The sequence below is a fragment of the Oncorhynchus gorbuscha genome, linkage group LG04, assembly GCF_021184085.1.
Source record: "Oncorhynchus gorbuscha isolate QuinsamMale2020 ecotype Even-year linkage group LG04, OgorEven_v1.0, whole genome shotgun sequence".
Taxonomy (NCBI): Eukaryota; Metazoa; Chordata; class Actinopteri; order Salmoniformes; family Salmonidae; genus Oncorhynchus; species Oncorhynchus gorbuscha.
Window position 1 is genome coordinate 57635581 of NC_060176.1, and position 18437 is coordinate 57654017.

Consider the following 18437-nt stretch of genomic DNA (forward strand, 5'->3'; position numbering starts at 1 on the left):
GGGAGACACACCAAACATGTGGAAGAAGGTGCTCTGGTCAGATGAAACCAAAATTGAACATTTTGGCAACAATGCAAAACGTTATGTTTGGCGTAAAAGCAACACAGCTCATCACCCTGAACACACCATCCCCACTGTCAAACATGGTGGTGGCAGCATCATGGTTTGGGCTGGCTTTTCTTCAGCAGGGACAGGGAAGATGGTTAAAATTGATGGGAAGATGGATGGAGCCAAATACAGGACCATTCTGGAAGAAAACCTGATGGAGTCTGCAAAAGACCTGACACTGGGACAGAGATTTGTCTTCCAACAAGACAATGATCCAAAACATAAAGCAAAATCTACAATGGAATGGTTCAAAAATAAACATATCCAGGTGTTAGAATGGCCAAGTCAAAGTCCAGACCTGAATCCAATCGAGAATCCGTGGAAAGAACTGAAAACTGCTGTTCACAAATGCTCTCCATCCAACCTCACTGAGCTCGAGCTGTTTTGCAAGGAGGAATGGGAAAAAAATTCAGTCTCTCGATGTGCAAAACTGATAGAGACATACCCCAAGCGACTTACAGCTGTAATCGCAGCAAAAGGTGGCGCTACAAAGTATTAACTTAAGGGGGCTGAATAATTTTGCAAGGCCAATTTTTCAGTTTTTGAATTGTTAAAAAAGTTTGAAATATCCAATAAATGTCGTTCCACTTCATGATTGTGTCCCACTTGTTGTTGATTCTTCACAAAAAAATACAGTTTTATATCTTTATGTTTGAAGCCTGAAATGTGGCAAAAGGTGGAAAAGTTCAAGGGGGCCGAATACTTTCGCAAGGCACTGTATTACACGTATGTTTTATCATTGTGAGGAACAGTAATATCAAGGAACAAGCATATGACATAAAGATACTGGATGGCTTCCATGTTACTATGGTGAGCACAGCTTTTATATTCTAGTGGAAGCTAGAGCTGTGTAGAAGTGTTTTTCCCCTCTTCTGTCAAATCTGCAGGCTGTTGTCAGCAAGTAACACAAGAACCAGTTTGGGGACATAGATTACATGTTACATTATTGCCATCTAGTGTTTGAAATTGTTCCGTTTTCTCCGTGATACTGGGGAATTATGGTTACAGCAGTTCATCCCATGTGATATACAGTGAACTTGACTTTTTCTGCATTTTTTTACTTTACAGCCTTATTCTAAACTTGATATTTTTAATCCCTCATCATTGCACACACAATACCCCATAATGACAAAGCAAAATCAGGTTTTTAGACATTTTTGCAAATGTATTGAAAATAAAAAACTGAAATATCACATTTACATATGTATTCAGACCCTTTACTAAGTCCTTTGTTGAAGCACCTTTGGCAGCGATTACAGCCTCGAGTCATCTCGGCTATGACGCTACAAGCTTGGCACACCTGTATTAGGGGAGTTTCTCCCATTCTTCTTTGCAGATCCTCTCAATCTATGTCAGGTTGGATGGGGAGCTTCGCTGCACAGCTATTTTCAGGTCTTTCTAGATGTTCGATCAGGTTCAAGTCTGGGCTCTGGCTGGGCAACTCAAGGACATTCAGAGACTTGCCCCAAAGCCACTCCTGCGTTGTCTTACCTGTGTGCTTAGGGTCGTTGTCCTGTTGGAAGGTGAACCTTCGCCCCAGTCTGAGGTCCTGAGTGCTCTGGAGCCGGTTTTCATCAAGGATCTCTCTGTACTTTGTTCCGTTCATCTTTCCCTCAATCCTGACTAGTTTCCCAGTCCCTGCCACTGAAAAACATCCCCACAGCATGATGCTGCCACCACCACGCTTCAATGTAGTGATGGTGCCAGGTTTCTTCCATTTACATTTACATTTAAGTCATTTCAGACGTGACGCTTGGCATTCAGGCCAAAGAGTTCAATCTTGGTTTCATCGGACCAGAGAATCTTGTTTCTCATGGTCTGAGAGTCCTTTAGGTGCCTTTTGGCAAACTCCAAGTGGGCTGTCATGTGGCTTTTAATGAGGAATTGCTTCTTTGTGGCCACTACCATAAAGGCCTGATTGTTTGAGTGCAACAGAGATGGTTATACTTCTGCAAGGTTCTCCCATCTCCACATAGGGCCTTTTTCAGAGTTACCATTGGGTTCTTGGTCACCTCTGTGACCAAGGCCCTTCTCCCCCGATTGCTCAGTTTGACTGGGCTGGGCCAGCTCTAGGAAGAGTCTTGGTGGTTCCAAACTTCTTCCATTTAAGAATAATGGAGGCCAGTGTGTTCTTGAGGACCTTCAATGCTGGAGAGATTTTTTGGTACCCTTCCCCAGATCTGTGCCTCGACACAATCCTGTCTCGGAGCTCTAAGACCATTTTCTTCGACCTCATGGCTTGTTTTTTGCTCTGACATGCGCTGTCAACTGTGGAACCTTATATAGTCAGGTGTGTGCCTTTCCAAATCATGAATTTACCACATGTGGACTCCAATCATGTTGTAGAAACATCTCAAGGATCATCAATGGAAACAGGATGCATAGCAAGTGTCTGAATACTTATGTAAATAAAAATACATTTAAAAAATATCTAAAAACCTATTTTCGCTTTGTCATTGTGGGGTATTATGTGTAGATTGATGAGGATTTGTATTTATTTAATCCATTTTAGAATAAGGCTGTAACATAACAAAATGATGAAAAAGTCAAGGGGTCTGAATACTTTTCTGAATGCACTGTAAATGTCACGATCGTCGTCCTCCTCATCTGAGGAGGAGTAGTTGGAAGGATCGGAGGACCAAAATGCAGCGTGGCATGCACTCATCGTGAATTTAATGAACAGAGAACACTTGAACAAACTATACACGAATAACGACCGTGAAGCTATACTAAGAACTGTGCTGACACAAGCAACTAACATAGACAATCGCCCACAACCCACAATGACAAAAACAGGCTAATAAATATGGTTCCCAATCAGAGACAACGACTAACACCTGCCTCTGATTGAGAACCATATCAGGCCAAACACAGAAACAGACAAACTAGACATCCAACATAGAATGCCCACTCAGATCACACCCTGACCAAACAAAACATAGAAACATACAAAGCAAACTATGGTCAGGGCGTGACAGTAATATACATTACTGTTCAAAGCTTGGAAAAGGGTTTTTTTGTCCATTGAAATGACAGCAAATTGATCAGAAATAAAGGATTATTGTAGCTGGAAATGGCTGATAATTAAAGAAATATCTACGTAGGCTTACAGAGGCCCATTACCAGCAATTGATTTTGGATCAGTAGGAGTGAGATTTTTGGAAAGAGGCGATTCCTGCTTTTCGGCCGACCCATACATTGTTTCAAGCTGGATAAAGGACCAACTGGGAATGGTCACATATTTGATAGTTTTGAGAAGTGGAATTGTTTCAATTTTTTGTGTTTCAGCCTCCCAGAGGAAGTGGGCGCTTCGAGTCATGCGGCTAGGGGCTCAACCTGTAGTGTGTTTTGCTATTCTGTGAGGGCTTATGTTCTGAACCTGCTTCACTGATTTAGGTGCTAAGGATTCAGACATGTTGCAGCAGTGTGTAAGAGATTCCACAATGTGAGATATTGCAGGAGGGCATAGTCAGAGGGAGTTTGCAGTTGGGATAGAGAGTGCACTGTGTCAACTGTGGGGGTGCCCATGCAGCTGTGGATCAGAAGAGCCCTGTGAGAGAAAGACAGGTTGAGATTGACAGAGTTTGAGTGGGACAGAACGTTTCCTATGCTGAGGCAGTGAAGAGAGTAGAGGATAACCCAAGGATGAGTGAGTCGACTGGGAGCCCTCACAGTGAATAGTCCTGTAGAGAGAGTTTTAGTAAGATTGGATTTCTTGCGTTTATAGAGTTGGTGATCAACTGCATTGCACTGATGGAGCGGAAATCATCAAGATAGATGTGGTAGTTGCAGCAGCAGATAAATATTTTGGTGTACGAGATTTTAGTGCAGATCTACAGAAAGTTTTGAGAGAAGGGGTTCCATCCTCCCAGGCCGACGGCTTGGTGTAGGATTGTTGAGGTCTAAGTAGTGGGATGGGGTGGAGGGTTTGGGGGCTAGTGTATAGGATGGCAGGTAGGTGGAAAATCTGGTGATGTTTCCTTGAGCAAGGCAAGGCACCCTGTTTGCTCTGGATAAGTGTGTCTGCTAAATGGCTGAAATGTAAATGTATATTAGGTGCAGGGTGAAATGGTGATGCAATTTAAGGTTTTCCCTTAATTTTTTTATTTTGTCACAATGTGGAATGCACATTCCGAAATGAGAAAGGAAGCAATACGCCCCCCAAAAACGTCTAGTCTACCGGAAATTCACATTTTTCTGTGTGTGTCATAAACAACTTTATATCGGAGGGCCTGCACATGCACAATGTGGTGCAATATGACAGACCCTATACGTATTTTTAAATGTTTATTTTTTATTATCACCCAATCAATACAGAAAGTACACGAGGGAACACAAGTATATATCGATTGTATACAATGGACAATCGAGCTAGGGGGGACAATATCACATTACATTTACACAAGGACCTTAAGGGACATACATACACTGACAATGCTAACAGCTTTTTTGTTAGTAGAGTATTTAACTGTCTTAAAATACAGTTCAATTTATTTTTGTAGGGTAAGAAAATGTGTTTTGTTGTTTGTAAATTTACATTTGTGTATATGAAGTTTGGCCAAAATAATAATTAAATGAATTACATAAAAACGTTTCAGCTTATTTCTATCATATGTAAAGAATCCAAGCTGTACATCTCTCCACAATAGTGTAAAATCTTCCTAAATGTGTTCAATTATAAATCTACTGATGTCTTGCCACGGTTTTCTTACATGAATACAATGCCAAAACAGATGCAGCACTGTTTCTGGGTGGTCATTACAAAAGGAGCAATTTGAGTTCATGTTTTCCTTAAACTTCTTCATATAGTGGTTAATATTTATGGATCATTTTAAAGGAAATTCCTTAATTTAGTTAACAAGTAGGTATGTGTGGCAACATCCTAACTTTTTTTCCAACAGATATCAATAAATCCATTCCAATTAGGCATGACATAAGGAAAAGCTACAACATCCTGCTGAAACAAGGTTCGTATCGCTCTACCGGAAATTCACAAGAAGAAGAAGTCTGTCTCTCACTGACGTCAATGCAGGACTAGGTTGCGCCATTTTGAAAGTACAACAGGGAGGGGGAAATTTTGCAAGCAAGCAGCCAGCTAAACAAGAGGCTTTGCAAGGTGTTCCAAGGGAGAGTTGCTGTTTGTCAAAGCACTGCTAAGCAAGATAAGTGACATGAGAAGTTGAAGAATAGTAGGGGGAAAGCCACACACTCTGTAGCTTTACGATTCACCTGTACTCATCGAGATTCTGCTTGTACACACCCTAGCACGGTAAACTGGAAAGATAAGCAAGGGCCCCAACCAAGGCAAGCCCTCCTCGACAGAGATTCCCTCTCCACCATGGCAGGTAAAGTTAGCAGGCTACTAGCAGGCTACTGTCGTTAGCTAACTATGACGCATAAATAAAATTGTCAAGTTAATCGCCCATAAAATCTATACTTTTTTTTTGTTGATGTAACGTTAGATTGTCCGCTTTTTTGATATTTAGAGATAATCTAGCTAACTAAGGTTAGCGTAGTACGTCTACGAGTTGGGAGTGTAAACGTTGCTCTGCATGTGTTGTCCAGCGATAGTGGAGGCTTCGGCTAGGTTAGCTAGCTAACTCTACCATCGACATTTAGATAGCTAATGTTACCTAACTTTATATCTGTGTTAGTTATCACTTCCACTCTGTATTGGAGCTAAAGTTAGCAAGCTAGGATGTCTATTTTGCTCAATAGTTCTCTTGATGATGTTTTATGGAAAGTACCTACAGTAGTCAGAAGATTATAAACAAAGCATGCTGATCAATACGATTCATATTATCTTTGACATCAGAACCATGATGATGCAGCTTTTGATTTTCAAAGCATTGCTGTTTGCGGTTCTAGGAGCTGGCGGCGGAGGCAATGATGTGCAGTGGTGTTTCTCTCAAGTCAAAGGAGCGATTGATGACGATGTGGCTGAAGGTATGACTGATGATTCAGACTCTAGACTGCTAACTAGCTAGTTGATGTAGTGTGCAGTTAGCAACGACAGCCACCGACTCACTTTCACCTCTCCTCTCAAAACATCATACCATAACTTCAATTAAAATCACGGAACACAACAAGCGCTTTTTAGAGACAGGCATCTATTAATGCATACAGACGTTTGCTCATTTGCATAGCTAGTTGATTTTGTTTAGTTCCTGCATTCACTTCAAGCATTTTAATCAATCTATGCATTGCCTGCACTTTGTTATCATGTACACACAGTGTCAGTCATTGAGTCTTAGTATGCCTATTTTGAAGTTGTTGACTGTTTTTGTGCTTGCCAGTTAACATTAGCTTGCTGTTATCAGCCAATGTCTAGCAGTTTCTTACTCGTGATAAAAAAAAAACAGATTTCCATAATTAAAAAAAAGTCATTATTGAATGATTTAATGTAACACATGAAACTTTAAACCTGGTAATCTATTCATGTTAACCTGTAAACAATTCATTTAGACAAAAGGTTTATTTGCTGAAATGTGTGCCTTTGCCCAGCTATTAAAAGGGACAGGTGGCTTTTTGAGACTGTTGAATTGAAGGTTTACGTTACCCACCAAACATGTCAAATAATAAAGGGATGTTAATTTTGCGATCAGATGTGATGGTGCATAATTGATTGTCTGGAAATGGTCAGTGGCCCAAAACGAAAGGTAAGATGATGTTGGGTGATTCTCATGACGGAGCTATAGTCTGTCATGCCATGCAGTTTTGGTCTGTAGCCTTCATCTCATGATGCAGGTTAGTAAAGCATTGGTAAAGAGCCCATGTTAACTGTTGTACTTTTCCACTTAAACTAATTAAGATACTGGGAACACTGGCACTTTTGCTTTTTAATTTGAGAGCTAGTAGCTTAATTGGGTTTAGTCTGCATAGACTGTGCGCTTAGTTGCACATATAGGGATCTGTGTATGTCTGTAGCTAGGTTTCCATCCAGTTGGCAACAGATTTTCATGTGAAATGTAAAAAATATGCATAAAAACAATATGAGCATTTTCCAGAGATGTTTCCATCAGATGTACTTGTTGTGGATAAAGGCTGTGCGTGATGATATAGTGCACCTAAATACAGTTGAAGTTGGAAGTTTACATACCCCTTAGCCAGATGCATTTAAACTCTGTTTTTCACACTTCCTGACATTTAATCCTAGTAAAAAATTCCCTGTCTTAGGTCACTTAGGATCCCCACTTTTATTTTAAGAATGTGAAATGTCAGAATAATAGTAGAGAAGAGTGATTTATTTCAGCTTTTATTTCTTTCATCACATTCCCAGTGGGTCAGAAGATTACATACACTCAATTAGCATTTGGTAGCATTGCCTTTAAATTGTTTATCTTGGGTCAAACGTTTTGGGTAGCCTTCCACAAGCTTCCCACAATAAGTTGGGTGAATTTTGGCCCATTCCTCCTGACAGAGCTGGTGTAACTGAGTCAGGTTTGTGGACCTCCTTGCTGGCACACACTTTTTTTAGCCTTCCACAAGCTTCCCACAATAAGTTGGGTGAATTTTGGCCCATTCATCCTGACAGAGCTGGTGTAACTGAGTCCGGTTCGTAGGACTTCTTGCTTTTCAGTTTTGCCCACAAATTCTCTATAGGATTGAGGTCAGGGCTTTGTGATGGCCATTCTAATAGCTTGAATTTGTTGTCCTTAAGCCATTTTTCCACAAATGTAGAAGTATACTTGGGGTATACTTTAACTAGCTGACTGATGTCTTGAGATTTTGCTTCAATATATCCACATAATTTCCCTTCCTAACAATGCATCTATTTTGTGAAGTGCACAAGTCCCTCCTGCAGCAAGTTTCCTCCATACATAACGATGGTCATTATGGCCAAACAGTTTTATTTTGTTTCATCAGTCCAGAGGACATTTCTCCAAAATGTATGATCTTTGTCCCCATATGCAGTTGTAAACCGTAGTCTGGCTTTTTTATGGCGGTTTAGGAGCAGTGGCTTCTTCCTTGCTGAGCAGCCTTTCAGGTGATGTCGATATAGGCCCTGTTTTACTGTGGATATAGATACTTTTGTACCCGTTTCCTCCAGCACCTTCACAAGGTCCTTTGCTGCTGTTCTGGGATTGATTTGCACTTTTTGCACCAAAGTACGTTCATTTCTAGGAGACAGAACGCATCTCCTTTCTGAGTGGTATGACTACTGCGTGGTCCCATGGTGTTTATACTTGCGTACTATTGTTTGTACAGACGAACGTGGTACCTTCAGGTGTTTGTAAATTGCTCCCAAGGATGAACCAGACTTGTGGAGGTCTACAATGATGTCAATTAGCCTATCAGAAGCTTCTAAAGCCATGACATGTTTTATTTTTTTCCCCAAGCTGTTGAAAGGCACAGTCAACTTAGTGTATGTAAACTTCTGACCCATTGGAATTGTGATACAGTGAAATAATCTAAACAATTGTTGGAAACATTACTTGTGTCATGCACAAAGTAGATGTCCTAACCGACTTGCCAAAACTATAGTTTGTTAACAAGAAATTTGTGGAGTGGTCGAAAAACGAGTTTTAATGACTCCAACCTAAGTGTATGTAAACTTCTGACTTCAACTGTATAACATTTATGGTTAAATTACCATGTACCTGTTTAAAAAGTACAAGTTCAATTGGTTTCCATCGCATTTTCAACTCTACTGATGGTTTTGTCACACACAATAAGTGCATTGTATAGAAAATGTGACCACTCTGGCCTTGGCACATGCGCTCTACGCTCACAGATGTATTCGGGTTTTACCTATGTGATGAGATTATAATAGACAAAAGAGAGTGTTTTTATTTGTCAAACAGCCAATCATCGATCCTCATGTCACCAGAATAAGACCCTCAATATTTATTGGAAAAGGAGCATCAAGGTGATCTCAGTGTACTTTCACCACCCTGTGAAGTTTGTTGTTTATTTAATCTGTAGCCTAATAAACTGCATGCTTTCCCAAGTCGTAGTTGGAGGACAACACAATATATCATCACGTGACTCAAAAGTTTGCTTCGATATGTTAGTTATGTCGACATTTGTGCATAAGTGTTTCCACTGCCGTTTCTCTCATAATTACATTTACAGACACACAAAAGTCCTATCTTGTCTAGTGTGTTTTGTCGACATTTGGAACATTTTCCAACAAATTAGCAGTTTCCATCAGGCCTGTCACTTTTTCCTGACGTGTACTTTACTCGCATAAAAAGGTTGGATGGAAACCTGGTTGCTGTGTGCCTGTCCCTTTAAGTTCATCTAAACAGACTTTCAGACATGCGAAAGGCTGCAAGACTCAGACAGTGGCAATGTGGGACACGCAACCGTTTTCATGCTGCTGCAAAATATAGTTTATTCTGCTTGTTTCCTTTCCCCTTTGTCTGTTCCTATTGGAACTGTGTGGAGACAGTGTGTGGCTGTGACAGGAGCTGAGTCAAGCACTTTTCCATAGCACTCCTGTTGTGTTGGGGATAGCACTACCCTACACTCAGGCTTGTGCCAACCTCAGTCATAAGGGAGAGATTGTTGAGCTAAAGGCAGCGGGATGAGAATTCTATGGAAGAGGTTAGCTGCCGATGCTATGTTTGTTTTACGTTTTTCCCTCTGGTGTGGTTAAGTAGGTCTATACCTTGCTTTCCACAGCTTCTCAAAATCACATTTAGGCTACTAATATTACTCTCTGTAGTGAAATCAGTGTTGGGCACTAGATGCATTGCTAAATGGAGAGCCCCCCCCCCCAAAAAAAAACATGACAAATGTTGATACATCTATTATTTTGCAATAAGCAATTTAACCTACTACTTGTCATGTTATTTGTAACAGCTGACATCATATCCACTGTGGAATTCAACCACTCTGGGGAGCTACTAGCCACTGGGGACAAGGGGGGCCGCGTTGTGATCTTTCAGCAGGAGCTAGAGGTAAGTAAAGGATCCTGCTCAACACAGTCCACTAAAATCAATTACTTGACTGAATCTTGTCTCAGAATATGTTATGCATGTTGTCATTGAGTAGAGCAAGAACCAGCCACAGTGCCGTGGGGAGTACAATGTTTACAGCACCTTCCAGAGCCACGAGCCCGAGTTCGACTACCTGAAGAGCCTTGAGATCGAGGAGAAGATCAACAAGATCCGGTGGCTGCCTCAGAAGAACGCTGCACAGTTCCTCTTGTCCACAAATGGTCAGCAGAGCAGTGTGTGCATGTAGCCTTATCCTCCCCAGCCCTTCCTCTGGTGAAGATGGGGAAACTCTAGATAAGCGGTTTTATTAATTTGATTCATTTGTATGATTTGAATAGGAGAGGGATCAACAGAAATATTTAGCTTGTGCAGAAGCAGTGTGACATACATGTGCGTTGTCTTGCAGATAAAACTATAAAGCTGTGGAAAATCAGTGAACGGGACAAGCGACCAGAGGGGTACAACCTCAAGGAAGAGGATGGGCGCTACAGAGACCCCACTACCGTCACAACACTACGGGTGTGTAGACCTTCACGTACCCACTACCTATACCCTACACACTCAGAGACCCCAACACTGACACAACTAAGAGTGTGTAGACTCACCCTATACACCTAATCCTATACACACACACACAACTCATACTACAGAACCTGCTAAATCTCTTCTTCACCATAGGTCCCAGTGTTTCAGCCGATGGACCTGATGGTTGAGGCCAGCCCCAGGCGAGTGTTTGCTAATGCACACACCTACCACATCAACTCCATCTCGGTCAACAGTGACTGTGAGACCTACTTGTCTGCTGATGACCTTCGCATCAATCTCTGGAACCTAGAGATCACTGACCGCAGCTTTAGTATCCTCTGTTTGGTCATCATCACTTTTCCTTTCAGTCTGTCTGATGAACACAGTGTCTGATGAAGGTGATCTTAATCGATCTCAATTTCCTGCTGTCTGATTTATTTTAAAAAATCTGTGTGTGTGTGTAGACTTTGTCTTGGATAGTACTGTAATCAATTTCACTGAGACAGTTCAATAAAGCACAATTCAAGTAATTTGTGGGATAGGGTAGTTCAGGAGCCCCCTTATCTGTGGTGGTGTTATTTTTGCCCTTGACCTCACTGACCTCCTCAGACATTGTGGACATCAAGCCAGTCAACATGGAGGAGCTGACAGAGGTGATTACAGCAGCAGAGTTCCATCCAAACCAGTGCAACACATTTGTCTACAGTAGCAGCAAGGGCACCATCCGCCTCTGTGACATGAGAGCATCAGCTCTCTGTGACCAGCACTCCAAACGTAAGTGGCATCTGACAGTGGAGTCAAAGATTTTAGTTTCAGACAGAAGAATGCTGTGCCCTGTGTGGAGATGACTAGGTAAAGTGACTAAAATGGTATATTGATTGAAATGACTACTACATGTACCCAGTTTTCCGGAGACAGGTTAAAAGTACTGAGAAGCCCAGAAATTTCAGAGACCTTGGAAGCAGATGTTTCAAGAGTCCATTCCTGTCATTGACTACTCAATCAATCAAATGTATTTATAAAGCCCTCACATCAGCTGATTTCACAAAGTGCTGAACAGAAATCTAGCCAATGAACTGACTAAGTGAGCACACTTCTCCTTGTCTCATTCAGTGTTTGAAGAGCCTGAAGATCCAAGCAATCGTTCATTCTTCTCTGAGATTATCTCTTCCATCTCTGATGTCAAGTTCAGCCACAGTGGGCGCTACATGATGACCCGGGACTACCTGTCCGTCAAAATCTGGGACCTCAACATGGAGTCCCGTCCAGTAGAGACTTATCAGGTCAGCTGGTGTCTGTGTGGTGGGAGATGGTGGCATCATGGATGTTGCGTCCAAAATTCTATTTGCTTGTCAAATCTCTAAACTTTAGTTTTATATATATATATATATATATCTCAAAGTCTTCCAGTAGGGGGAGATATAGTGTATACATGTGTCCTTTACGTGTACACCTGTCCTGTATTGGCCTTTGTTGTATTTGATGGTTTTCAAGCAAGGATACATTCAGTTGATTATTGTATCATTTGTTATCATTTGACATTCGATGGTATGCTTATATTAGACTGATCCAATATATTTTCTGTGCAAATATAATGTACTGTTTTCAGTGTCTCGATAAACTATAATTTCCTCCCAACAGGTCCATGAATACCTCAGGAGTAAACTGTGCTCACTCTATGAGAACGACTGCATCTTTGATAAGTTTGAGTGCTGCTGGAATGGAAACGACAGGTGAGAGTCAAGTTTAGCAATAGGTTTAGAATTGTGAATAGCTGTCTGACATTGATCATGAAGTTGATGCTGTATGATACATTATATCAGGGATGGGCAACTCCAGTCCTCTGGGGCTGGAGTGGTGCCCCCCCCCCTAACAGATACAGCTTATTTTAAAAAAGCATTCTAAACTGAAGATCATGATTAGTTGTTTATAGGAGTCTGGTGTGTTAGCGGTGGCAATCAATCAGGCCCCTGAGGACTGAAGTTGCCCATCCCTGCATTAGATCAATGTTAGACATTGAGGACACATTAAAGAGTAATAGTTGTATTTATTACTATGTTGTACATAGTAATGTTATGTTCCATTTGGCCTACAGAAGAAAGGCTGTAGATACTGTAAGATACAGTACATGGGGATATCCCCTCATCTGAACTGAGCGACACAGGCCTTATCAAAGGCTTCCTTTATCGCTGTCCAGCAGAACTCAAGGCTCACCCTTGCATTTTCATGTGACTCCGCCTACAGTTTGATAAACGGCATTGGCACTTGGATTGGAACCGGTTGCTATGGTCAAGATTACATGAAAATTGAGCTATTTGGCATTGAAAAACAGACACATATGCAGAAAAGTACCTCATAGCTACAGCAAATTATGGTGGTGGAAATGGTTAATTGACTACAAAATCAACATATTTGCAATGGCCATCTGTCTCCGGACTTGAAAAATCTGTACTTTGAATTGAAGAGGGCAGTCCATAGCAGCAGACAAAGTATATCAATGATCTGAAAAGATTGTGTATGGAATGATTGTTTAAGATCCCTCCCAACATGTTCTCCAATCTCAACATTTTAGAAAAAGGCTGTGCCATTATCCTCTCACGGGGAGGGTGTTAGACTACTGAAAACATGGGTGCCAATAGTTTTGACCTGTATCTTTTTGACTTTTAAAAAATTACTTGTTAAACAATATCTCTTTCTCTGAGCTATTGTATTAGTATAAAAAATATGGAATTTCCCCCATTTTGCATACCGTATAGGTCTGTTTATTTTTAAAATTATTTTTGCTTATCTTTATCAAGGGTGCCAATAATTATGGACCTGACTCTACATTTATTTTTATTTAACTAGGCAAGTCAGTTAAGAACATATTCTTATTTACAATGACGGCCTAGGAACAGTGGGGTAACTGCCTTGTTCAGGGGCAGAACATCAGATTTTTTCCTTGTCAGCTCGGGGATTCGAACTAGAAACCTTTTAGTTACTGGCCCAATGCTCTAACCACTAGGCTACCTGTCGCCACAATACAGTTGAATTTTGTACGGTCTTAATGTGCCTGAGATAAATAAGTGTTTTGATTCTGTGATTGAAAGACTGATGTGAAACCACTGTCAGTCTGCCACTACCTCAGTTTCATTCCCCACCCTTGTCCTCCTCAGTGTTGTGATGACGGGCTCATACAACAACTTCTTCAGGATGTTTGACCGAGGATACCGGCAGGATGTGACTCTGGAGGCGTCTCGGGAAAGCAGTAAGCCTCGTTCTGTGCTCAAGCCCCGCAAGGTGTGCACAGGTGGGAAGCGCAAGAAGGACGAGATCAGTGTAGACAGCCTGGACTTTAACAAGAAGATCCTCCATACGGCCTGGCACCCTCAGGACAACATCATCGCCGTGGCCACCACTAACAACCTCTATATATTTCAGGACAAACTGTAACAAATATTTAATGAACCCTTCATATCCCAGATCCCACTTTAGCCTCGCTACTCTGGTCCCCAACATCTCAACTGGAGAAGTGCAGCAAAACACCTCTGTTTTGATGGCTTTCTTAGTCTTATTTCCTGTTCAGGGGGCTCCAACAGTACCACACTTCTTCTGCCACATTGCAACTGTTGTCCACTACATCCCAAAGGGAACACTTTTTTAACACTAGTCTTTGAGATATTGATATGTTGCTAATTTAACGGTTTTGGTGCCACAAGCATTTTTTATATATACAAGCAGTTTTTTCTTTTGATAGGAAGTTGTTCCCTCCATCGTTGACACAGATCACAACATTGCTATTCTTCACTGACCAAATTGACAAGCTGACAGCTCTCAATTTTTGTCCCAGGCCATTTGTCAAATTTCCAAGTTTGCTCACCCTCTTTAACATACAATACACACTTACTCTAAACATTGATTTAGACACGTATACACACACACAATAGCTCAACTCAGTTGGTGGGCTGGGTTGGGGTCTGGGGGTAATTTCGAGACAACTATGTAGAATATAGTTAGCCAGTCTGAGACTACAGACGAGGGTTAACCGTCTGGTAAGCACAGTGCCCTTCTCCAGAGGTAGCCTACAGTTTGAAGCCATTGCTTTTCCAAGTAAACGGTAGTGGGCAGAGGCATTGCAGCCTAATCTCCTTCTTGCACTTAGAGTGCCACCATGTACAGCTCAGCACAGAGGCTCCAATTGCAGGAGAAAGACAGGCCTGCCTTGGCTGACCTGCATGACTTGTCCGTTTTTAAATGTAAGCGCGGCACCCATTTGTACCTCTGCTGCTCAGTTCCATGCATGCGTCTTGACTTATGCTTCTTGTGAATTTTTTAGTTTTCCCTCTGGATCAAGTTTTTTGTTTTTTTTAATGATGTTTTGTACTTCAGATAAAGAATAATCACTATAATTAGTTTATTTTTGTATGAATTAAGAAGACAGAAATATTGATTGATATCCTTTAATCCCTTCGCACTACTTGGTGTAGTCTGATCACTGTTGTCTATTAAGCTGTAGGTTTTGGACTGGTCTATGGACTGAAGGATTACTTGGACTGGTGAAAGTTATTGTGACTTACTGTGTTAAATTCACGTGGGCTGCGGGTTTGAAGATGGAGTGCATATTAATGTGCCATTAAGAAAGGCTTTATGCATGTTGGATGTCCAAATAAGTATTTTCAGGTATGTGTCACTGTGGAATCATAATGGTCATTCGTTTTTGTATTTGGGTTACTGTAACCGATATTGACTGGAATGGATTTGGGTGCTTCTGAGTTTAAGCTAGTTAATTTGCGCTAATTGTTTTAACTCCGGTGTGGATCTGTGTGCATCTGTTTGTTTGCCATGGCTGTGTTTTCAAAGAAATTGCACTGAGTAAAAGATCATTTTATTATTAATAGCCCATTGTACATTGAGAATGGGAAAGGCATTATCTGTTTGCTTCAGTTTGACTGAAGAAATGCTCTTAACCGCACGTTCACTGAGTATCAGGTTTATTGACTAGACAGGGTTGCTGACTTGAAATATTTTATGAAACAATATTTTCTCTCTTTGATTGTGCGTAAGTTCTTTATGCAGGAAACAAACAAAATTGTTAAGTGAGTTGTGTTAGTGGGTATCATTGGATGGAATTACTGGGTAATGTCAGCTCAGGGCATTGGAGACAGTATTTCAAATAAACGGCATTTCCAGCGTTTGTACTGTATTTAGTCAATGTGGCATTCTTTGTTGATATTTTGGGAGGTAAAGTATTTTTTCTTCTGTCTGTAGCACATGGCTACGTGAATACTTGATTGACGAGATACCAATTGTGAGCCATTTGATCGTAATAAGTTAGCATTAAGAGTATCAATTGAGTCTCATTTACTAGTAAGGCTACCAATAAGCACTATTGCAGACTGCAATAAAGGTAATTAGCTCTACTGGTGTTGTGAGGGTCACTTCCTCATGTCCTTGTTGAATACTTAGATTTTCTTATGTTTGTTTTGTGGACAGTTTATAATGGCTGTCACTTATAATAGCTGTTGTGAAAATGTGTCATGACATGAGGAACAAGAGTAGCCTACTACTAGCCTAATGTTTAGGTATGGTTAAGATGTAAAATGCTCAATAGGAGAAGCAACACGTGATACCCCTAACCCCATACCGCCATTACTGTCTTGGCATTAGAACATCACGGCTCAGTTACGGTACAAATGTAATTGTTGCCACAGATCGGCTCTTATTTGATATATATATATATATATATATATATATATACACATACATACAAATATACATACATACAGTTGAAGTTGGAAGTTTACATACACCTTAGCCAAATACATTTCAACTCGGTTTTTCACAATTCCTGACATTTAATCCTAGTAAAAATTCCCTGTCTTAGGTCAGTTAGGATCACCACTTTATTTTAAGAATTTGAAATGTGAGAATAATAGTATAAAGTGATTTATTTCTGTCTTTCATCACATTCCCAGTGGGTCAGAAGTTTACATACATTCAATTAGTATTTGGTAGCATTGCCTTTTCAATTGTTTAACTTGGGTCAATCGTTTCGGGTAGCCTTCCACAAGCTTCCCACAATAAATTTGGGTGAATTTTGGCCCATTCCTCCTGGCAGAGCTGGTTTAACTGAGTCAGGTTTGTTGTAGGCCTCCTTGCTTGCACACACTTTTTCAGTTCTGTCCACGGATTTTCTACAGGATTGAGGTCGGGGCTTTGTGATGGCCACTCCAATACCTTGAATTTGTATTCCTTACTCTGTTTTGCCACAACTTTGGAAGTATGATTAGTCATTGTCCATTTGGAAGACCCATTTGTGACCAAGTTTTAACTTCCTGACTGATGTCTTGATGTTGCTTCAATATAGTCCCTCCTGCAGCAAAACACCCACACATGATGCTGCCACCCCCATGCTTCACGGTTGGGATGGTGTTCTTCAGCTTGTAAGGCTCCCCCTTTTTCCTCCAAACATAACAATGGTCATTATGGCCAAGCAGTTCTATTTTTGTTTCATCAGACCAGAGGACATTTCACCAAAAAGTATGATCTTTGTCTCCATGTGCAGTTGCAAACCGTATGTCGATATAGGACTCGTGGATATAGTTGCTTTTGTACCTGTTTCCTCCAGCATTTTCACAAGGTCCTTTGCTGCTGTTCTGAGATTGATTTGCACTTTTCGCACCAGAATACATTAATCTCTAGTTAATCTCTAGGAGACAGAACGCCTCTCTTTCCTGAGTGGTTTGACAGCTGCGTGGTCCCATGGTGTTTGTACATATGCGTACTATTGTTTTTGCAGCTGGACGTGGTCTGAGGTCTTAGCTGATTTGCTTTTGATTTTCCCATAATGTCAAGCAAAGAGGCACTGAGTTTGAAGGTAGGCCTAGAAATACATCCACAGGTACACCTCCAATTGACTCAAATGATGTCAATTAGCCTATCTGAAGCTTCTAAAGCCATGACAACATTTTATGGAATTTTCCAAGCTGTTTAAAGGCACAGTCAACTTAGTGTATAAACTTCTGACCCCTGGAATTATGATAGTGAAATGTCTGTAAAAAAAATTAGAAAATTTACTTGTCATGTACAAAGTAGATGTCCTAACCGACTTGCCAAAACTATAGTTTGTTAACAAGAAATTTGTGGACTGGTTGAAAAACAAGTTTAAATGACTCCAACCTAAGTATGTAATCTTCTGACTTCAACTGTATATCTCTGCTGTCAGTTTAGACTAAAACAATACTTGGAGACACCTGAACAAAATAAAATAATACTTTCCTCCACATACTCCTGTCTTCACAACTCTTGTCTAAAGCCACAAAATGTCATGCAGAAGGACCTAATTGCCTTTTTCATAGCAGAGGAAATTGGTTAAAGTACGTTTCCTGAAGTGATTGGCGGCTTGTCAGGCAGGAGAATGCCCAGGGGAACTTAAATATAATGTATTCACAGGACTCACAACAGAATGCACTTTTTATTTTTGTGAATTTCTTTTATTTGTATGTTTTGTTTTGAGGGACTCTTGATAAAGATTGGGAAATTCTGGGTGATTTAAAAGAAAAAGGAACACAGCGGTTTTAAAGGTTCACAGTATAGGTCTGTTTGCATTTGTCAAACAGAATAAAATACAGTTTAGGTTAATGAGTAATAAAGAATGAATAAAATAATTGTAATACGTTTCTGACTTCTTTTAGTGAGTTGACTTGTATTTGTATAATGTTCTCATATAGGAAAGGGTCTTGTCATTACATACACAAGCACCATTTGAAAATTGAGAAAATAAAGCAAGAGGAGACCATTTAAATGCGAAATACAAGGAATACACATCACAAACAAATGTTTATTTGCGTTGGTGCATATTTTGCACAACAAATTAAAGTT

General features: G+C 40.6%; 1 protein-coding gene across 1 annotated transcript; it reads left to right on the forward strand.

Moving 5' to 3' along the window:
• The first annotated feature begins 5115 nt into the window (after nt 1-5115).
• On the forward strand, nt 5116-16329 carry LOC124034351 (serine/threonine-protein phosphatase 2A 55 kDa regulatory subunit B alpha isoform). Its single transcript, XM_046347435.1, has 10 exons — nt 5116-5453; nt 5977-6054; nt 9916-10013; nt 10108-10273; nt 10459-10571; nt 10731-10908; nt 11187-11351; nt 11691-11860; nt 12219-12310; nt 13733-16329. The coding sequence occupies exons 1-10, from the start codon at nt 5447-5449 to the stop codon at nt 14007-14009; spliced, it is 1344 nt and encodes a 447-aa protein (XP_046203391.1). The 5' UTR covers nt 5116-5446; the 3' UTR covers nt 14010-16329.
• The last annotated feature ends 2108 nt before the right edge of the window (nt 16330-18437 follow it).